Here is a 23,479-nt window from a genome sequence, read left to right on the forward strand (position 1 = left end):
ATGGACATTGGGGAGGGTATGTGCTTTGGTGAGTGCTGTGAAGTGTTTAAACCTGGTGATTCACAGACCTGTACCCCTGGGGATAAAAATATATGTTTATAACAAATAAAAAATTTTTTAAAAATGGCAAAATAGTAACAATTGTTGAAGCTAGGTAATGGTTATGGGGAAGTTCATTATTCTCCTTTTTGTGTTTGAAATTGTCCATAATAGACTTTAAAATTATATTTTCTACTTATCTTTTTTGCTAAAGTATAGAAATGTATACACCCATTCTGTGGTATTTTATTATGGCAGCCCTAACAAACTAATACACTTCATGTAAGTGGAATCATACAGTATTTGTCCGTTTTGCAACCAGCTTATTTCACTTAGCATAAGCTACATCACTAAGCTACATCCATGTCATAGAATATGAGAGGAATTACTTCCTTTTTTAAAAGTGGAATAATATTTTTTTTAAAAGTGGAGTAATATTTTTTTAAGATTTTATTTATTTGTGGGGTGCCTGGGTGGCTCAGTGGGTTAAATCCTCTGCCTTCGGCTCAGGTCATGATCCCAGGGTCATGGGATCGAGCCCCACATCGGGCTCTCTGATCAGCAGGGAGCCTGCTTCCTCCTCTCTCTCTGCCTGTCTCTCTGCCTACTTGTGATCTCTGTCTGTCAGATAAATAAAAAATAAAAGATTTTACTTATTTGAGAGAGACTGCACATGCACAAGCACACAAGCACAAGCTGGGGGGCAGGAGGGGAGGGGGAGAACCAGGCTCCCCACTGAGCAAGGAGCCTGACTAGTGGCTAGATTCCAGGACCCCAAGACCCCAGAATCACAGTCTAAGCTTAACTGACTGAGCCACCCTGGAGTCCCTAAAAGTGGAATAATATTCTATTGTATAGGTATGCCACATTTCATTTATTCATTCATCTGCTTATGGACATTTGAATTGTTTCTACCTAGCTATTGTGAATAATGCTGCTATGCACGTGGCTGTGCAAATATCTCTTAGAGATTCTGCTTTCAATTCTGCTGTATGTGTGCAACAGGGATTAATGGATCATATGATAGTCTGATTTTAAATTTCTTGAGGAAATCCCATTCTGTTTCATGGTAGTCACACCATTTTATAATTAAAACAAAAGTGTGCAAGAATTCCAGAATTTCTCCACATCCTCACCAGCACTTATTTTCTGTGTTTTGACTAGTCATCTAATGGATGTGCAGTAGTATCGCACAATGTGGTTTCAATGTGCATTTTCCTAATGATCATTCGGTATTTATAAAAATGCAGACTAAGGGGAGCCTGAGTGGCTCAGTGGGTTAAGCCTCTGCCTTCAGCTCAGGTTGTGATCTCAGGGTCTTGGGATCGAGCCCTGCATCGGGCTCTCTGCTCAGCAGGGAGCCTGCTTCCTTCTCTCTCTCTCTGCCTGCCTCTCTGCCTACTTGTGATCTCTCCCTCTCTCTGTCAAATAAATAAATAAAATATTTTTAAAAATAAATAAATAAATAAATAAATAAAAATGCAGACTAAGACCTTTTTGAAATACTATTTACATCCACTATATTTACTGGACAACTTAATCTGACAATACCAAGAATTGATAAGGATAGAGAATTTTTAAAAATATATAAACCGCTAGTGGGAATGTACATCATTAACAGTCTCTGAAAAACAATTTGGCATTACCTTATAAAGTGAATATTCATTTTCCCTAAGACTCAGCAATTCTGTTCCACCTAGTAATAGTCCATTCCCGTAGTACTTTTCAAACCCTGAGTCAACACTCATTTTTGAGTTCTGTAATCCATTTACTGAGAGTCACAATTAGCATTTCTTTTTTCTTTTTTCTTTTTTAAGTTTTTTTTAAGATTTTATTTATTTATTTGACAGAGAGAGATCACAAGTAGGCAGAGAGGCAGGCAGAGAGAGAGAGGAGGAGGAGGAAGTAGGCTCCTTGCCAAGCAGAGAGCCCAATGCGGGACTCGATCCCAGGACCCTGAGATCATGACCTGAGCCAAAGGCAGCGGCTTAACCCACTGAGCCACCCAGGTGCCCCTTTTTTTAAGTTTTTAAAAATTTATTTGACAGACATAAATCACAAGTAGGCAGAGAGGGAAGCAGAGAGAGAGGGGGGAAAGCAGGCTCCCCATTGAACAGAGAGCCCGATGCGGGGCTTGATTCCGGGACCCTGGGATCATAACCTGAGCCGAAGGCAGAGGATTTAAACCACTGAGCAACCCAGGCAACACCCACTAAGCCACCCAGGTGCCCCACAATTAGCATTTCTTAAGCACTGAAGAAATGACTATTTTATTATTTTGTGAAACTTTTGTTTTATATACATGAGTGTGTTTACTGGTTGAAGACACCAATTGCATTTCTCTCTCAAAGTCTATAAAAAAAAACAAAATTATGATAGTAACAAAACTTGGAAGCAAACCAAGTGGCCAGTAAAATTGTAAATTTGTAGTGTATTCATACAAGGCAATTCTATAAAGCAATGAAAATGAATTCAGGAGACTTACAAACATCTCAAGTGAAAAAAGACCACAAAGACTGACATTTTTATAAAGCTCCCAAACAAGTAAACTGAACAATATGTTGTTGAGGGATACACACATGGGAAAGAATTAATAAGGACAAATTAGTATACACAGAATAATAAAATTGGGAACACATTTGTCAAGTGGATGAAAAGGGAAAGAAAAGGGTAGATGCAATAGTATTGGTGCTCTAGTTCTTACATGCATCCATGGATATTCATTTTATTAACATGCAATATAATTTAAATTATTAAATATATTATCATGTATAGTTATAGAATTTCTATATGTATAAAAATATTCCTTCCTAAAAGTGTACATCCTCATCTTGCACTGTAGTGAGTCAACATTCCCAAACAGAAACGTTTTCCTGAAAAACAGGTTGAGAAGTTAAAGACAAGGGGGAAAATGCTTGTCAGCATGCCAAAGGTCAACATGTATCATTTCATGTAAGCATACCTTACTTTCAAGCAGTTTCCTGAGTCCAGGGCATGGAGTAGGGAAAGATAACAGCTAGATTACTACCTTAAGCGTGACAATTAACTGTGTGCTTTCCTTCCTTCCATATATGCATGTATATATACAGCAAATCATTAAACTTCGTCAGTGATGCATATATCCAATGTAGCCACACCCCAACCAAGTCAGTAAAAGGCTGATATCCTTATGGGCCTATTAGTAACTTCCACCTAACGACTATGGGAAGAGTAATTAATCCGAGCCATCCCACTCAAATTATTAAATTTAGAATTGGAACACACTTTCATTGCTTTCTTTGGGACAGCTTATCCAAACTCCTCATGAAGTGGAAAGCAACTCATTCGTTTCGAGATGTGACTCACAAGAAACAACAGAATACCATTTGAAAGGGAAAGGAAGAGACAGGAAGGAAAACGGAAAAGAAATCCCCTAGGAAAAAGGGATTGTGAAAGCTGAAAAATGGAAAATTTCCACACTAAGAATTCCAGAATAATATGCAAGATCGGGGGGGGGGGCTTTCAATGGCTCTTTTCTGTGTAATAACAATAAGGAAATTCAGCTCATGAAATCCATACATTAAAAAAAGACAATAACCAAAAGCATTCGACTTCAGCAAAACCCACTGCAAAGATGGCGGCCGAACGAAGCCCCTTCTCCTCTTGCGGCCAAAGTTCTCGCCTCACATTTCCCACAAGCCCCTCCGCAAGGCCCCACTCGCCAAAACTGGGAGGGCTGGTCTCTCAGCACTGCGCACGCGCCGCACCACGTCACGTGCCCTCCCAGGGCTCAGCGGAGCTGGCAGGAGGGGTCTTGCCAGCTTCCGCCGCCGCGTCGCTTCGGGCCTCGAACGGCGGGTTCGCGCTGCCGCCGCCGCCGAGGGGCAGCCCGGGGTCGCTGGGCCGAGCGAGGGGCGCGCGGCGGCGCGGCCATGGGACTGCGCCAACCCCGGTGACAGCAGGGAGCCGAGCGGCCCAGGCCCTGAGCGCGTCTGCTCCGGGGGGCCTCGCCCTCTTGCTTGCAGGGCCGGGGCTCCTGCTGCCGTTGCTGGCGCTGCTGCTGGCGGCGGCGGCGGCCAGGATCATGTCGGGCCGCCGCTGCGCCGGCGGGGGCGCGGCCTGCGCGGGCGCGGCGGCCGAGGCGGTGGAGCCAGCCGCTCGCGAGCTCTTCGAGGCGTGCCGCAACGGGGACGTGGAGCGAGTCAAGAGGCTAGTGACCCCCGAGAAGGTGAACAGCCGCGACACGGCAGGCAGGAAATCCACCCCACTGCACTTTGCCGCAGGTAACCCAACTGATGCCGCCTCGCTTCGCCCTACACCCCTCCTGCCCACCGTGGCTCTCAGGCCTGAAACCAAAGGCTGCGCTCCTCTGGCCCCGGCTTTTCCCCTTAGGACTTCGGTACTAGTCCTCTCGTTCTCATCGATTGGGGACCAAGGCGACGACATGGGGCTAGGGGGCGAACGTGCCGCACTCAGTGGATTTTTTTTTTTTTTTTTTGCTTTGTTTTGTATCAACAATACCTGTACCAACTTCCGGTTTTGCCACTCTAGGAGCCTTCCATACACAAGAAAGGGTAGGGGACGCGGTAGACCCTGTGATTTGAAAGGCCAGTTATCTCCAAAATTTATCGTTCTTGTAAGTTCCACTAGAATTCTTATCAATCCTTTGGGTTAAGGTTTTAGAGGTCTTTGTAAAATACAAGGGTGTAATTTAGGAGGAGTAGCTTAATTGGTCATTGACACGTTAGTGTTAATGGGTTTGTCAGGGTAGCCAGTCATTAGCAAGTTTCTGGGGAGGCTAGAACTGGGAGTAATCAAGTTTGGGTGAACTGACTTTGAGGGGGGTGGGGTGCGGGCGGGTCGTGGCTGCCACATACACAAGTTGGGGTGGAAAGTGGTAGAATGAGATGAAGAGATGGTGGAGGTACTTTAGCTGGGATCTAGAATTGAAGTTGGGACGCATCTCGCCTCTTTCTGAGATTTAGATCGTTTGAATTACTTTTCCTTTAATATTTACTATGTTGATTTTATGATATAAAGGTATTAAGTTTAACTGAAGAATTTAAAAGTACTAGGGGTTCTCAGTTTATTTTTGTTTCTCAGTTTATTTCCATAAATCATTTATGCCTTTCACTTGGAGAAAAGATCATGACTGTATCCTCAGGTGAGCTATGCATGATTGAAAATGGGAGTAGGTTCTCATACTTAGGGTATTCTTGGTTTTTTATTTTGTGTTACATGTCTGGTTAAAATAATTTTTTAAAAAACAGTATGTAAAGGGTTCCCTTCTTTTGTAGTTGGCATGATGAGCAGAGAAAGAGTGTAAGAAAAATTCCCATGTTCACAAGACATTGCTTTTACTTAAGTTATTTGCTTTAACTCGTCCCTGTTTTAAAACATAAATACTACTAGAGAATATGCTTTATCAGTTCCAACTTTCTTGGGTTCCTATTTGGAGAGCCTTTTAGGAGGAAGGTTGGGTGGGAGAACTAGAAACAGCCTGTAGGCAGCAGAAAGAGAAAGGAGAAAGACACTCAAGTCAGATCTCACTTGCTTGCCACTTTGCCTAAAATTTTAGTGGTCAGTGCTATCTTTTCTCAGCTAATTTGAATTGCCCTGTTTGGCCATGTAGTCAACATTTAAACAACTAATTTGGCAAATTGTCATAACCAACTGATAAGTAATCCAAAGGGTAGTGTTACTTAGATTCTGTTCACTTGATCTGTGGGATAAAAATAGCCAAGCAAGATCTTAGTTGCTACCTTTCAAGAATTTGGTGTATTAATGAGTTCATATCTGAAAATAGTAATATTTAGAGGTTATGGGATTAGCTTCTTATTGACCTTGTTCCTCCTCCACCATCCCACCCTCAGTTCTTTCCCAACATTTCAAAGTACTTTTTTACATAAGATTTCATATGGCTTTGACTGAAATGGAAAATTTGTTTTAGGAATCAATGTGTCTCAATATTTACCCAGGTGATCTGGTGCAGGTTATACAACTGAGAATTTAAGGTGTAAAAGGAAAGTAATAGAAGTTGCTAATGGTGTACATTAAACCGGAGCATTAAAACCCCTGCATCTAAACCCAGTCATATAAGAAACTTTTAAAAAATTAGCTTTGTAAATTCAATCTGAGTTAGTAATTAATGAGAGAACCTAGTTTAACTTTTAAATAAATGTATCCAGCTACGTTTTCTCTTACATGAGGAGAATACATTTTATAATCTCTTACAGACCTTGAGCTGTCATGTTGGTGTACATATAAACATGCCATTGGAAGCTCAGTGTAGGTGTGGGGACTGTGGAACTGCTTGAGCAAGCAGTTCTTGTGTTTGTACATTGTAGGGTAAGCCGGCTTTTTTTCTTTTTTTTAACCAATTAAAGTTTGGAGGTTTTACAGGGGGAGGGGACATGTTTTTGTCTTTGTTTTGATTTCCAAGCAATGGGAATGAGATTTATGCAGACTAAGGAAATGAATCGTGATCGAACAGTTTAGAAAAATTTTGGATTGTCTTATTATCTAAAATATTTAGTTAAAGTAAATATTTAGTTAAATAAATTAATTTAATTTAATCAATTAAATAAATAAATCAAATATTTAGTTAAATTAAGAGAGTAGTCACTTGCTCCCAATAGGCAGTTAATTCCCAGGGAGTGGAGTTCTTCTCTTAATGAAAAATAATAAACATAAATAGGAACTTTTTTTCTGGTGGGTACTTTTTACTATTAAACTAGATTGCATTTCTTCTAGATAAATTATTTAAGAAGCCGTTTATTTTTGGTCTTTTTTAAAATTAATTTATTTTAGGGGCTCGTGGGTGGCTCAGTGGGTTAAAGCCTCTGCCTTTGGCTCACGTCATGATCCCAGGGTACTGGGATTGAGCCCCGCATTGGGTTCTCTGCTCGGCAGGGAGCCTGCTTTCCTCCTCTCTCTCTGCCTACCTCTCTGCCTACTTGTGATTTCTGTCTGTCAAATAAATAAATAAAATCTTTTTAAAAAAATACTTATTTTAGAGTGAGAGAGCTCAGTGTAGGGGGATGCAGAGGGAGAGGGAGAGAAAGAATCGCAAGCAGACTCTGTGCTGAGCTTGGATCCCAATGTGGGGGCTCAATCTCAAGACCCTGAGATCGTGACCTGAGCCAAAATCAAAAGTTGAACACTTTAACGGACTGAGCCACCCAGGCATCCCTTCAGAAGCCATTTCTTATGAGAAAAAATTGTTTCTTCTTCAATCCCCTACCACACACAGAGGATATGAATGATTTTTTTTTTTAATAAATCACAAAACTTGTTGAGGCAAGTTGATGGATAGGGAAGCTGCAAGTCTAATTTTGCCAACAGCAATACCATCTGAAATTCTTGACAGTAAAATCCCCTAGAAAACAGCAGATTACAGTAAAGGAGATTGGTTCTCTGAATTTATTTCTGAAAAACAAAGAAGAGAGACAAAACCTTTGGAAGAACGTCATGTTGTCTGTCAGAGCCAAAGAAGGAAATATATAGCATTCTCTAGAACCTTAGAATAGGTTTGGGGGTGGTGATAGAATTCCGTGGCTTCAGTCTTTGCGGCATGCAGAGAGGTATCATTCAGTGGAGAAATAGGTAAAACACTTTTTAGGTTTAAGGAATTCACATATAGAGATGATGGAAAAAGATGTGGTACATATTTATATGTTATTAGAGAATGTCCAGTTGAAAAGAGCTTGCATTATAGAGCTCTAGCTAAACAAGGTAACAGTTGTATTTATATGCTATTCAGATATCTACGTTGGACTAAGATTGATTTCCAGTTATTATATTCAGTTGTGTAAGTTGCATGTAAGAGTGTTTCGGGAGGGTTGGTGTCTTTTTTTGTTTTTGTTTTAAAGATTTATTTATTTGAGAGAGAGATGGAAAGTGTGCTTTGGGGGGAGGGGCAACGGGGGAGAGGGAGAGAATCTCAAGCAAACTCTGCACCAAGTGCGGGGCTTAATCCCACGACCCTGCACTGAAATGAAGAGTCCAGCCACTCAACTGGCTAAGCCACCCAGGCCCACAGGTTTGGTATTTTATTCAGAGGAGGGAAGTGAAATTAGAACATAAGGAATTTATTATAAAAGCAACAGATAAAACTAGAGTCACGGGGCGCCTGGGTGGCTCAGTGGGTTAAAGCCTCTGCCTTCAGCTCAGGTCATGATCCCAGGATCCTGGGATCGAGCCCCATGTCGGGCTCTCTGCTCCGCAGGGAGCCTGCTTCCTCCTCTTTCTCTCTCTGCCTGCCTCTCTGCCTACTTGTGATTTCTCTCTCTCTGTCAAATAAATAAAATCTTTAAAAAAAAAAAAAAAAACTAGAGTCACCTTAGAGATGAAAGAAAACTAAGGTTATACAACGCTATTGTCTTCACATACGTAGAAGACAAATAAAAAAGTGAAAGGGATATTGGATATGAGTTGTGTGGCTTGGGCAGTCAAAACCAAGGCCAGTAGGTGAAAGATCACAAGGAGTCAGACCTCCTTTAATAATCTGTTTGATTGTGAAATTGGCTGGAAGTATCCAGTGGTTGGATTGGCATCTTTCAGAGATGTTGTAGAAAGAGTGGGCAGTTAGACCAAATGGTCAGAATCTGAACTAGTATAGAAAAGTGGAATGTTTACCCCAAATGAATGTTTTAACAAGTCAGCTACCAAAGATATAATAGCCTTTGTGATTGCCATTCATATCCTTTCCCAAAATGGTGCTAAGACCTCCAAAAACATCTCAATAGCTTTTCCTACTTTTGGCTGTAGGCCAGTGCTATAATTCTATGAGATGCACAAAATGGATCCATATTCCTTACCTAGGACTAGGATTATATATTATTTCCAGGATTTGTTTTTGTTGTGGGAAATGATTAAATCCCACATCAGTTAAAAAATACATATATATCAAGTAAAGACCAGTTTAAGAATTTAGAATATTTCTTAACTTACCAGATCTCCCAGTATATTACCAACACTTGAGCTACACTTCTTTCTTCAGATCTTGTGGGACTTAGAGATTTACTTCAATAATAACTAGTTTGGAGTATTTGTTTCAGTACTCTTCACTCAGATTGTCAGGATTTGATAACCCAGAGGCCATGACATTATTTTCCAGATTTCTCCTATATCTGTCCCAAGTTGCACTGAGCAAAACCTTGTTATTTATATTCCTCATTCTAAAGAAATATATACGGAGGATAACTTTCCTGAATCTTGGTAAACTAAACAGTAAATGAGAGGTTTTAAATAGCATCCCTCAGAAAAAACTGGTAAGAGTCCTGGCTATATAAGTCAAAGCTGTTCTCAATTACACATTCCCAACTCCCAGACCACCTCCTTCTCTGCCTCATAGTGTTTTGACATTTTCTGTTTCTGCACTTTTCCTTCTGACAAAGCCCTGTGTGACACCAGCCTGGACATCACTATCATTTCATATTGGACATTTTATATCAGGGACCTATCCCACATTTGGACTGTAAAAAAAGGGGAGGTGGTGGCCTTCAGTGAAACTCTCTGAGAGTCTAAATTGGTTTTTCTGTTGTGACTTCCCCTGCTCTTTGGAAGCCATTCAGATTAAATCCTGTTTTAGTATAGTAGCAAAATAAGATGTTAACAATAGTCATGGTTAGCGATAGTCCTGAAACTGATGGCAACGACATAGTAGTGAAATTTGACAAAAAAATTGAATAGACTCCTTAATGGTCACGTATTAGCAACTGCAAAGTCTTGTGAGGGTCATTTGATTACTCCTCCAACAATGTACTAAGCAGATGTTTATCAAGTCCTGCTATATGCCAGCTACTGGCCTTGGCCAGTGAATAGAAATGAACAGGACATAATACCTACCATTAAGTGACACAGTTTATTGATCAGCAGATTTATTTTCCAAATACACCTGTTTTGTTTTCCTGTCAGTGCTTTTTAGTGAATTCAGACTCAGTGTATGATTTCATCAGTATTTTCAAACGTAGAGCAGTATTTGAAGATGAGTTCTGTTCCATAATTATAAAATAGACCGCAGTGTATGCTGAGTAGCCATGACTACTAACTTTAGGCTTCTAATACCTTTGTAAAGAGATCCTTAGGATTTAGAGATTGGCATTAACTCTAAGGCCTTCTCATGTTTTACCTGGCCAGTGAGAACATGATCAGAATATATCCTGCAAAGCTTTTTTTTTTAAAGAGTACTTACCAGAAGACTTTGAACTGTTCTTGACACTAAAGAATGAGGATTTCATCAAGGATTATCCCTCAGAGTTTGAGAAATATCTTAAATCTAAAGTTTTTGGGTGCCTGGGTGGCTCACTCGGTTAAGTTTCTGCCTTCAGCTCATGTCAGGGTCCTGAGATCGGGCCCCACATTGGGCTCCTTGTTCAGCAATGAGTCTCCTTCTCCCTCTTGTGCTCTCTTTTCACTCTCTCTCTCTCAAATAAATAAAATCTTTTTTAAAAAATCTAAAGCTTTTGCCAAACTTCCAACAATAAAAAATTTTAAATAATTATTTTCATGCAGAGAAGTGGCTTCAGACCTTCAAGAGCTCCGACTCTTCATCTCTTTCAGGATAGCAACATGACCTCTCCTCACATACTGTAGTCTTTTTATAGTGCAACTTTAAAAACATGCCATATTGGGCGCCTGGATGGCTGTTTGGTTAAGTGACCGCCTTTGCTCAGGTCATGATCCTGGAGTCCCAGGATTGAGTCCCACATTGGGCTCCCTGCTTAGTGGGATTCTGCTTCTCCCTTTGACCCTCCCCCTTCTCATGCTCTCTCTTGCTCTTTCTCTCTCAAATAAATAAAATAAAATAAAATAAAATAAAATAAAATAAAAGTGCCAATTTCAAGGATGCCTGGGTTGTTCAGTCTGCCTTTGGCTCAGATCGTGATCTTGGGGTTCTGAAATTGAGTCCCCTATCAGGCTCCCTGCTCAGGGAGCCCCTGTTTCCTCCTCTGCCCCTCCCCTTGCTCGTTTCTTCCTCTGCCCCTCCCCTTGCTCGTTCTCTCTCTCTCTCTCTCTCTCTCTCTCTTTCGGTCTCTCAAATAAATAAAATCTTTAAAAAATAATAATTTGTTGGGGGGCATGCCTGGGTGGCTCAGTGGGTTAAGCCTCTGCCTTCGGCTCGGGTCATGATCTCAGGGTCCTAGGATTGAGCCCCAAGTCGGGCTCTCTGCTCACTGGGGAGCCTGCTTCCCCCTTTCTCTCTGCCTGCCTCTCTGTCTACTTGTGATCTCTGTCAAATAAGATAAAATCTTTAAAAAAATTTTTTTAATAAATTAATTAAATAATAAAAAGATACTGGTTTCTGCTGTCAGTCTTCACACAGGTTTCAGTGACCTTGATGGCTAGGAAATCCTTTTGATACAAAGTTATTGAATTAGTCAGAAAGAGTGTATAGTGAGGGATGACTGCAGTAAGTAGTGAGAAATGCAAAGAAAAAGGGAAGAGCAGTCCAAGCAGAAGGGCAGCATGTAACGTTGGCATGCTTGATAAACTGAAAGAAAGCTGGATCATATTTGGAAACTGAAGAGTAGTATGAAATGAAGTTAGAGAAGTAGATAAGAGCTAGTTCATGCAGCAGATCTTGTAGGACACAGTAAGAGTGATTGAATTTTATTCTGTGAGTATCACTGGGAAGCCAGTGAACTATTTTAAAGAAATACTATATTATTGATAATATAATGTTAATATATTGGTACATATTATATCATGGTTTAACTAATGTAAATAATAATGGTGACTGTTTTTGGTGGGGGGCTTGGGGGGGGGGTTGTTTTTTGTTTGGCTTTTTTGTCTTTTATGTGGGCTCCACACCCAGCCTGGGTGCAGCCTGGGGCCTGAACTCAAATCAAGAGCTCAGCTGAGATCAAAAAAGTCAGACTCTTAACCAACTGAGCCACCCAGACACTCCATGATGGTTGTTTTTAAAAGGTCCCTGGGGGGCCAGTGGCTCAGTGGTTAAAGCCTTTGCTTTAAGCTCAGGTCAGGATCCCAGGGTCCTGGGATCAAGCCCCACAGAGGGCTCTCTGCTCGGCGGGGAGCCTGCTTCCCCCTCTCTCCCTACCTGCCTCTGACTACTTGTGATCTCTGTCAAATAAAAAAATAAAATTTTTAAAAATACATAAAAAAGTAAATAAATGAAATAAAAATAAAAGGTCACTGGGGGGGCACCTGGGTGGCTCAGTGGGTTAAAACCTCTGCGTTCAGCTCAGGTCATGATCCCAGGGTCCTGGGATTGAGCCCCGCATTGGGCTCTCTGCTCAGCGGGGAACCTGCTTCCACCTCTCTCCCTACCTGCCTCTCTGCCTACTTGTGATCTCTGTCAAATAAATAAATAAAATATTTAACAAATAAATAAATAAAAGGTCACTGGGGACAAAAGTGGTGAGGCCCAATTAGATTGTTGAAATAGTTCAAGCTGGAGACAGTAGTGGTTGGGTCTAGAGCAAGGGTCATTGGAAATGAAGAAAAGTTTGGGAACATGTTGAGTTTGAGATGGCTTTGAAATATCCAGGTGGAGATATGTCTAGTAAACTGTCTGGAATTCAGGTGAAAGGTCTAGCTAGATTGGCGATTTAAATTCGGAAGCTGTATATCTAAATGGTACTTAATGCCATAGGAGTAGATGAGATCATCTAAGAAGGGAAAAATGGATAAAGAACTGAGTCCAGAGGAATGCAAACATTTAGAAATTAGGTGGAGGAGGCAAGATGGCCTTGGGTAGATAGGACTGCCCAGACTTGAACTCCTCTTCTGCCACAGACCTATTTTGTCTGCAGCCTTCCCATCTAAGCTGATGGCCAGCTCCACCCCTTTACCTCAGTCCAAAAACTTTAATGTCATCCATGACTCCTCTCACGCTCACCTTTTCAGCCCTACTACCTTCAGAGTATCCAGGATCTGCCACTAGTTATTCTGATAATTGCCACCAGATTCTTGGAGTGGTCCTTGAACCTATGTATCTGGCCCTCATTACTTCTAACCTCATCTCCTACTTTGCTCCTGCTTTCTCACTCAGCTTCAGTCACTCTGGCCATACTGTTGGCAGGAAGGCTAACCACCTGTCTTTCAAGTCTTCAACCAAATGTTACCATCCCGACAACACCTGTGATGACCTCCCTATTCAACTTTATAACCCACCTCTGTACACACACCGTGATCTCTCCTCTGCTCTTTATCCTGTGACCTTCTAGCTTTTTTTTTTTTTTTTTTTTTTTTTTGCATTTATTGCTCATTTACCCCCATCAAAGGCAGGGATTTGGTCTCTTGTTCACTAGCATGTCCCAGACACCAAAAAAAAAGTGTCGGGTCATGTAGTAGATACTCTCTGATTTGTTAAATGAATGGATGAGATAGGAAAACCAGGAGTGTGTGATGAAATGGAAATTTTGGAGACGGTGTTTCAGCAAGGAAGGGAGTACTTAGTTGCCAAATGTTGTTGAGGGGTATGATCAAATGAAGACACACATATAGCCCTTGAATTTGGCAACATAGAGATTTCAAATGACCTTGATGAAAGCAGTTACAAAGAAGCAGAAGCCAGATTGGATTTGGAAGAAGTGTGAATAGAGAGAATTGGTGACAGCCTTTAGGGATTTGATTATGCAAGGGAGCAGAGAAATGGAAATTTGAGTTTAGGGAGGATATTTTTCATAAAATAGAAGATGTAGAACACATTTACATACTATCAAGAATCATCTAGTAGAAAGGGAGAGGTTGTTGGGAGTGGGGAGGGAACAGAGACCTTGAGAAGGTAAGAAGGGACTAAAGTACAAGATGAAAAGTGATGGGTCTTTGATAGAAGTACACTTCTTTCAACAAAACGGATAGAAAACTAGTGCTTTGTAGCCAGCCTCATTTATTTTCATGCATGGCTTGAAATGTCATCCTGATGCTCATAGCTCTAGCTCCTGAGTTCAAGATCTGCAGAACCTTCTACTTGGTATTTGATCCACAAACACCTCACTAAGCATTTCCAAAACTAAATCATCTTAACTCACAAAAGCTGTTTTGTTTCTCAGAGATCTGATAGTCACCCCATTCCTTCTCTGTCCTCAAGTTAAAGAAGTCACCAGATGCTATCAGTTTTCTCTTTTTAGTTACTTCTGGCAATATTGTGTACAGTAGCAAAAAAAAGTAGTAACTACCCATGAGAAAGGAACTACAGATCTTCTACTGATGATGGTTTGATTATGATTATATGATTTTACAGTGGTATGCATTCAGATTTTGAATTTTGATCTTTTCCTGGGGTGGCACTACGCGGTACGATACTCATGAGGCTGGGCAGGGGCATTGAGCTGTAGCTCCAGTCAGCTGTGCAGTCATGAGGGTGAACAGCCAGTTCACTTAAAACCATTCTGTGCAATCGTTATGTTACTCTTTTTCTGTTCAGTATCCAGTAAATTGCAGGAGATACCCAACACTATATTACAATGTAGGATTTGGGTGAAATTATTTAGCCCAATTGTAGACTAATATATAAGTGTTCTGAGCCCATTTAAAGTGGGCTAGGCTAAGCTGTGATTGATGTTTAGTAGGTCAGATGTATTAAATGTATTTTTGACTTAAGAGTATTTTAATTTTAATGGGTTTATTAGGCTATAAACCCATCAGAAGTTGAGGAAGATCTATAGTTAAATTATGATACTTCCAACAAATAAAATAGGTACTGATAGGAGTTGGTTTCTGGGATATTACTAGATTTTTTTTTTTTTTTTTTGTAAAGAAAGATTCAGAACAGTGTTTTTTTTTTTTTAAGATTTTATATATTTATTTGACAGACACAGATCACAAGTAGGCAGAGAGTCAGGCAGAGAGAGAGAGGGAGAAGCAGGCTCCCCACTGAGCAGAGAGCCCGATGTGGGGCTCGATCCCAGAACCCTGGGATCATGACCCAAGCCGAAGGCAGAGGCTTTAACCCACTGAGCCACCCAGGTGCCACTTTATTGTTGTTCTTAAACATTACTAGGTATTTGTTTGTCCTTCAGTAATGACTTAAAATATATAGCAGTATTTTTCATACTATTTCTAAGAGATGCCTCAGTAATACAGGGATAATTTCCTTTGGGTCTTTGTGAGGGCTTTTGAAGAAGGAGGATTCAAGCTGAATTGTGTTGTTACACTGAATTCAGTTAAGTTGCAACTCTGTGAGTGCCAGTTACATACCAGGAATTGGGTGTTTTTTCAGTGATCACTGTATATATTAGAATTTTACAAGATTTCATTAGGAATTGTTAGCTCAAAAAGATAAACACACACACCTGTTCATTGCAGTGTCATTTACAATAGTCAAGACCTAAAGCAGCCAAGTGTCAATTGATGGATGAAGGAAAAGTGGTATATGTATATATTTATAATAGAATATTATTTAACCGTAAGAGTGAAATATTGCCATTTGTGACATGGATTGACCTTGAGTATGTTATGCTAAGTAAAAGAAAGAAGTACTGTATGATTTCACTTGTATGTGGAATCTTACTAAACAAAACAAAAGAACCCAAGTTCACAGAACAGATTGGTGGTTGCCAGAAGTAGGGGATGAGTAGAAGAAGGGAGGGAGAAGTAGGAGAAGTAGGGTGGGTACATGAGTACAGGTGGTCCAAAGATACAAGTTTCCATTACAAAAAATATATAATGTAGAGTATGGTGACTATAGTTAATCACATATATTTGAAAGTTGCTGAGAGTAGATCTTAAGAGTTCTCATCACAAGAAAATTTGTAATTAGGTGTGTCGGTGGATGTTAACTAGACTTATTGTGATCATTTGACAATGTATATAAATACTGAATTATTATATTACATGCCTGAAACTAATATGCTTTATTTAAGTTTATATCTCAAATTTTTTTAAGGACAGAAAATGATTCATTAAAATCTGCCTGAAAACAGTTTTGAAAACACTATTCTCGGGGCGCCCAGGTGGCTCAGTTGGTTAAGCGGCTGCCTTCAGCTCGGGTCATGATTCCAGGGTCCTGGGATCGAGCCCCACATCAGGCTCCCTGCTCAGCAGAGAGCCTGCTTCTCTCTCTCCCCCTCTTCCTGATGCTCTGCTTACTTGTGCTCTCTCTCTAACTCTCTTGTCAAATAAAAAAATAAAATGTTTATTTAAAAAATCACTATTCTCTATTACTCCATAGGACAAAATCCAGATGCTGCCTTATCATGGCATATAAAAGGTTCTTCCTCACCTGGCATCTGCCTAATTGGCATTCTGTATCCTATTAGGAATGATTTGCTCTTTTATGCTTCTATGTACTTTTTGGTCTTCTATGTACTTTGGTCTCTACTGCTTGGACTGCAGTGCTCTTCCCTTATTCTAATCCTTCCCCTCATCTTGCCTTGCCCCATTCTCCTAATGACCCCTTAATTTTTCTGTATCCCATCAGCTCAGATGTCCTTGCTGGAATCTCCTTAGGTAGTCCTTCTTATTCTCTGCTTTCCCCCAATTTGGGTATTTCTGTCTTTGGACTCTGTAGCATTTTATATGTGCCTCTGTATGGCAGTCATATTGTATTGAAATTCTAAGCTCTTTTTGTTTCTCCCTGTCTTAAATTGTGAGCTCTTTGAGAATAAGGAGAATCAGACATACAAAGATACTCATCTTTGTGACATGGAGCCTAGCGGTATTAAAACAAAACATAGTGGGTTCCTGGGTGCCTCAGTGGGTTGAGCCTCTGCCATATCTCAGGGTCCTGGGATTGAGCCCTGCATCGGATGATCTGCTCAGCAGGGAGTCTGCTTCTCCCTCTGTCTGCCTGCCTCTCTGCCTACATGTGATCTCCCTATGTTAAATAAATAAATAAATAAATATCTTTTTAAATAAATAAAACAAAACATAGAATCCAGGTAATCTTTACAGCCATCTAATTCTTCCATCGGCTGCAACTTGGCCAGCCCCAGGCATACACCTTAAAAGCATTCTACTGCTGCTTTCTCATTCAGCTCACATTCTGGTCTTAGAAGAACCATTTTCAGCCTTGGTGGTTTGAAGAATACTGGGATGATCCGGGGCAAATAATACATTATATGTTAATAAAAATAATTTTCAAAATATCCTCATCAAATAAAAAAGAATATTGGGGTGAAACTTTAGATGAGTGAGAAGGGCTTTCTCTCTCTCAGCACACATGTATCTGCTTTAACATATGCCTGAAATTCTTTTCATTTCATTTTTTTAGCTGTAGAAAAGTTTTAAGTGCTTTTATGCGGGAACGAGAATGGTAAGAGATTGGAATTCATTTGGTACTAAAGCTGTAAACCAGTAAAAATGAGTTGTAGGACTTTTTCTGTTGTTTGATATGGGAGCACTTAGAGCAGAACTGTGGTACATGGTTTTCCAAAGGAGGCCTCATACCTAGAAAGAAGTTGCTTGTGTGGTGCATGTGACAAATTAGGGGCTCCTTTGAAGACACCTTTGATGTCACACCTTTCCCAAGGATCACTTTTATCTTCAATGCATAGACACATACAAACTGTAAGCAGAATTCCTTGTTGCTATCTCTTAGTCCTCCAATTTAGTGGAACCATTTTATGAGATAGATTTGGGTAAGGGATTCTATAGCAAGAGTTACATGCTTAGGACATCTGAAAATGTATGCACTTTAAATATGCAGAACTCTGTATTTGCTATTAGAAATGCTAGTCTAGAGTGGAAAACATTTGAACATTGAGCTTTCAGTCACCTATTTCATAAACCATTCTCTGAAACATGAGGTTCTCTGAACATGAGGTTTGGGGTGTTGACCCCCTGTGCAGTCAGAAATCTGCATATAACTTCTGACTACCCAAAATTTAACCACAAACACCCTACTGTTGACCATAGAAGTCTTACTGATAACATAAACAGTCGAGTAACACATATTTTGTATATTATATGTCCTGTATACTGTATTCTTACAATAATAATGAAGAAAAAACATTTACAGTACTGTAAAAAATCTGCTTATAAGTGGATCTGTGCAGTTCACACCCATGTTGTTCGAGGATCAGCTGTATTGCCTAAACTGTTAGGCCCTTGGCTTTCTCATTAAGATTAGTTAGTGATATATTCCAGATCTTCTTTCCATCAGTTATTTTTTGAATTGTTGAATCTTTTGTTATTCTTCATCCAGAGACATTTTAGCATAGCTAGTACTTATCATTACTAAGTGATATATTTTCTTTGGCAAACTTAAATGTGGATAATTTGCTTTCTTCTAGGTTTTGGGCGGAAAGATGTAGTTGAATATTTGCTTCAGAATGGTGCAAATGTCCAAGCACGTGATGATGGAGGGCTTATTCCTCTTCATAACGCATGTTCTTTTGGTCATGCTGAAGTAGTCAGTCTCCTTTTGCGACACGGTGCAGATCCAAATGCTCGTGATAATTGGAATTATACCCCCCTCCATGAAGCTGCAATTAAAGGAAAGATTGATGTTTGCATTGGTAAGACTATTTACTTTCTGAATCTTCCTGAAACAGTTTGTAACTATTCAGAGTCTAAATTGAATTCATTTGTTAATATGATCAAATTCTGCCAGGCTGAATTTAAATACTAAAGAACACTTTGTGATTTAACCTAACCATTATTTACTGAGTGTCTGTTTTTATATGGTATTAAACTTAAGTTCTTTAAAGAAGAATACAAAATTCCTGTTCTCATTTAGATTCTCCTGGGAGAATAAGACACATGAAAAACCAGGTAAAGTCATGGTAGAAGTGAACAGGAATTGTTAGAGGGAACTGAGTATTGTGACTTGGTTAGAGTCAGGTTGCTCCTTCCTGGAGTCTTTCCAGGAAGTAATGGGAGAAAGATTGAAAAAGGTAGATAGACTTCTATCTTTGAATAGAGCTTTGAATTCCAGGTTAGGGAACTTGTTCTTGTTATGTAGGTAGTGTGGAATCATTGAAGACTTTTGAAGACTTTTAAGGAAACAGTCTCATGAAGTGTACTTATTTTCAGAAGAATGATCTGAAGGGGGTTAGGTTGAATAGAAGGCATCAGAGAGACCAGCTGGGAAGCTGTAGAATAACCCAGATGACAAATGATGAGGGCATGAAGTAGGGTTGTTGTAGAATAAAAATGGCAGGATAAGTACAGAAACATTTGAAGGACAAATTATCAGTCATTTAGAATGCTTTAACAAATGATAGAGGATTTGCCTGACAGGCTGATCACAAAATTATCATTGAAAAGGTTGCTTATTTGAGAGTTTTCGTTAATCTGGTATTAACTTTTCTGAGCCTTCCAGTCAGGGATTTTGGACTCTGCTTACCTTAACTCTGTTTCCTGATGCAAAACAGGGCCAGTTGAAATGTTGGAGACAGATAGAAAACCAACTCTGTGTACTAGGAAAAGCCCAGGTGCTCTAAGCTGGACTGACTGTTCTCCCTTCATCACAAAGCCCCAAATCACTATTTATACTGGTTAGGTTAGTTCAAGTTAGGTCATTTATAAAGATACAAAACACATTACCCAGTAATCTCTGCCCAGTTCTCCTCTCCTGTGTGTTATCTAAGTTGCTACTCTCTCTGCTCATAGTCCTTTTCTAGTTCCTGAGTCTCAGAGATACAAATAATCAGCTTTAATAATGTAGGGTTTTCCAAATATAGTTATAGGTCTCCACTGTCCAGTATGGTAGCTGAGGACTTGTAATATGGCTGATTTGAGTTTAGATACACTTTTTACATACCAGTTTTCAGAGATTGACTTTGGAAAAACAGCAATGCAAAAGTCTCAATTTTATATTGATCACAGTATAAATAAAATACTGAAATGGTACTTTGGGTATTGGGTTAAATAAAATGTGTTTAAAATAATTTAACCTGTTTCTTTTTATTTTTTTTTTTTAATGTGGCTACTAGAAAATTCTAAATTACATGTGTGACTTGATTTTATTTCTATTGGCCAGCATTGTTACAGGGAGTAGTAGAGTGGAATGAATATAACTGTGTCAAAGAATGGGAGGTAGCTCCCCTTTCTGCATGTGTTTGCCTGTCTTTCCTCAGCACCTTACTTATAGAGTGTGCTAGAATATCTTTATATGACAAATAACAACACAGTATAGCACGAGCCTTTTTTGTGTATGTTCTAGGATGTGATGAAATGGTTTTGATTTGGGGTTTGTTAACCCTACAGAGGGCATTTTTTTCTTTTTTAAAGAATTTATCCATGTGATTTTATTTTTCATTTCTAATTCCACAGATCCCTATTCCTGGACTATACATAGCTTTAGAAATTCCATTTTGTTACGATAGGACAGTCTACCATGAGCAGTCCATTCATTTGGAATTAGAGAACAAGCTTTCAAGCAAATTAGCCTTTTATTTATACTCTTATCTGTCCTTAGTCACAAAGCAAAGGAAACCTGACATTGAGCTTAGGGGACATTTATTTAATGTATCTTATACATTAAATAATGCAATATTTTATACAGTCTTATCTTTAAAATAGAACATTTAGCATGCCATCAGGATATGGAAGGTCTTTAAATAACTCAAAGACTTCGGACCAGAATTTTGAGAATATCTGATTGTCATGATTACCATTTTGAAAGGTAGTGTCGCTGTGTTGTTGCAGTGCTCTTACAGCATGGAGCTGAGCCAACCATCCGGAATACAGATGGAAGGACAGCATTAGATTTAGCAGACCCGTCTGCCAAAGCAGTGCTGACCGGTAAGTCTATGTACTCCCTTTGGGTATTCTGGGAAGAGTATAAAGAATTGAGCCTCCTAGGTAGATGGTCTGTTTCCTCCAGTTAATGACTTTAATTAGATTTTCAAAATACTGTCAGTTCAGTTGATAATCTTTTCTACATCTGGATAATTGGTGTTTGATTATTACCTAAGAAAAGTAAAAGCTTGTCTTTTTTCTTTTTAAATTGGTGTTTAAATTTGTGCTTCCTGTTGTATTTCGTTCTGGGGTAATAGATAATTGCGTGTTACTATCACGTATTCAGGACAGGTTTTAAATGTCCCTGACTTTTCCAAGCAATAATAAACAATTGGGGCTACATCAAAATAAAACGCCTTTGCACAGAGAAGGAAACAGTCAACAAAACTAAAAGGCACCTTACAGAATGGGAAAAGATATTTGTAAATAACATCTCTAATAAAGGATTAATATCCAAAATATATAAAGAACTTAGAAAAATCAACACCCAAAAAACAAATAATCCAATTAAGAATGGGCAGAAGACATGCATAGACGTTTCTCCAAAAAGATAGACAGTTGGCCAGCAGACACATGAAAAGATGCTCAATGTTGGGGCACCTGAGTGGCTCAGTCAGTTAGCCTCCAACTCCTGATTTCAGTTCAGGTTATGGTCTCAGGGTCATGAGAACAAGCCCTGCATCAGGCTCCATGCCCAGGATGGATTCTGTCTCTGTCTTTCCCTCTGCCCCTCCCCACCCCACTCCTGTGCACACAAACGCACACATTCTCTCTCTTAAAAAAAAAAATACTCAACATCATTTACAGCTGTCAGAATGGCTAAAAATCAACAACGTAAGAAACAATAGGTGTTGGTGGGGATGGAGAGAAAAAGGAACCCTTGTGCACTGTTGGTGGGAATGCAAATCGGTGCAGGCACTATGGAAAACAACATGGAGTTTCCTTAAAAAGTTAAAAATAGAACTACCCAAGCGATCCAGCAATTGCACTACTGGGTACTACTCAAAAAATACAGAAACACTCAGAGGGACACATGCACCCTGATGTTTATAGCAGCATTATTTACAAGAGCCAAGGTATAGAGGCAGCCCAAGTGTCCATCCATAGATAAATGGATAAAAAAGATGTGGTGTATATACAGAATGGACTATTACTCAGCGATAAAACAGAATGAATTCTTGCCATTTGCAACAACATGGATGGGGCTAGAGTATAATGCTAAGTGAAATAAGTCAGAGAAAGACAAGTACCATGTGATTTCACTCTTGTAAAGAATTTAAGAAACAACAAAAAAAATAAGCAGAGAGAAAAAAAGGGGAAACCAAGAAATAGACTCTTTTTTTTTTTTTTTAAAGATTTTATTTCTTTATTTGACAGAGATCACAAGTAGGCAGAGGGGCAGGCAGAGAGAAGGAAGCAGGCTCCCTACCGAGCAGAGAGCCCAACGCGGGGCTCGATCCCAGGACCCTGGGATCATGACCCGAGCCGAAGGCAGAGGCTTTAACCCACTAAGCCACCCAGGCGCCCCAAGAAATAGACTCTTAACTAAAGAAGAGACCTATGGTTACCAACGGGAAGGCCGGTGGGAGGATGGGTGGAACAGGTGATGCGGATTAAGGAGTGCACTTGTGATGAGCACCTGGTGATTAAAATAAAAACTTTAAAAAAATGAAATAGCTTAAAATATTTGAAATCTCAGAAATTAATTTTATTGACCAGTTTATAATTTTATAAACCAGGTTTATGAAACATCTCCTTTTGAAATCAGAGAATTTGTATTTGCAAGCTGGAACTGCCTAAAAATGCTACTTTTCTAGACATTGAAGTTGTTCTGATAAAAAATTTTTGTAATGTATATGGTTTTATGATAAGATTCTATATAGGCTGTCAGTTTTTAAGAACTAAGATATTAAAAAAAAGTAAGATATTTTAAAATCTAAAAAAATTAAATAAATGTCCCTGACTTTTCCAGGTAACATGTTTTACCCCCTTTATATGCATTTTTTAATGTACCCTTTTTCTTTTTTCTTTCTTTCTTTTTTTTTTTTTTTAAAGAAAACCTTTCAGAAAGCTCTGTTGTCTTTTCTAAAGCAGAGGATTCTGGTCATACCAATTTCAGTACCTTGAAGAATGTCAGTTACTATTTTCTCTTAACATATTCATGTCTTTGGAACCTTTTAACATGTATAAGGCTTAGTCTCTAGATTCATTTTATTCTATTTTCTTTTAAATATTTTACTTATTTATTTGACAGAGACACAGAGGGGGAACACAAGCAGGGGGAGTGGGAGAAGGAGAAGCAGGCTTCCGGCCTAGCAGGGAGCCCAATATGGGACCTAATCCTAGGATGCTGGAATCATGATCTGAGCTGAAGGCAGATGCTTAACTGATCTACCCAGGCACCCTAGGTTCATTTTAAACTGTCAAGCTTTTTTGAGTGGTAGTATCCATTTCACATGGATACTTCATCAGAGTGTTTCCTCTTGAAAAACTCTGCCATATTATTTTCTGGATTCTTAACCTGTGTGAGCACCATTAGAATCACATCTGATCTAATAGTCAAGAGCCTGAGGGGTTCTGCTATGAGCTCGTGTGCTTGGACTTTGTGATACTTCTTCCGGTATTACCAGCAAAATTTAGTCCAGTACCCCAAAGAGGCTCTAGAAAAGCAAGCTGTTACTGTAACGATCACTTCCATTTCCCCCTTCACTTTTCCATGCTATTGCCTGCTTTTCTCTTTTTAAAAAATCTTGGGGCTCATATACACAATGGAATACTATGCAGCCATCAAAAGAAATGAAATCTT

At 39.5% G+C, this 23,479-nt stretch overlaps 1 protein-coding gene across 1 annotated transcript in view; it reads left to right on the plus strand.

Annotated features, from left to right (window-relative positions):
- The first annotated feature begins 3,892 nt into the window (after positions 1-3,892).
- TNKS2 (tankyrase 2) overlaps positions 3,893-23,479 on the plus strand; it is a 68,861-nt gene continuing 49,274 nt past the window's right edge. Inside the window, exons 1-3 of the mRNA XM_059398127.1 lie at positions 3,893-4,301; positions 18,222-18,446; positions 20,581-20,676. Coding sequence (XP_059254110.1) covers positions 4,103-4,301; positions 18,222-18,446; positions 20,581-20,676 — 520 coding nt within the window. The 5' untranslated portion in view covers positions 3,893-4,102. The remainder of the gene's footprint in view (positions 4,302-18,221; positions 18,447-20,580; positions 20,677-23,479) is intronic.

The sequence above is a fragment of the Mustela nigripes genome, chromosome 4, assembly GCF_022355385.1.
Source record: "Mustela nigripes isolate SB6536 chromosome 4, MUSNIG.SB6536, whole genome shotgun sequence".
NCBI classification, from domain to species: domain Eukaryota; kingdom Metazoa; phylum Chordata; class Mammalia; order Carnivora; family Mustelidae; genus Mustela; species Mustela nigripes.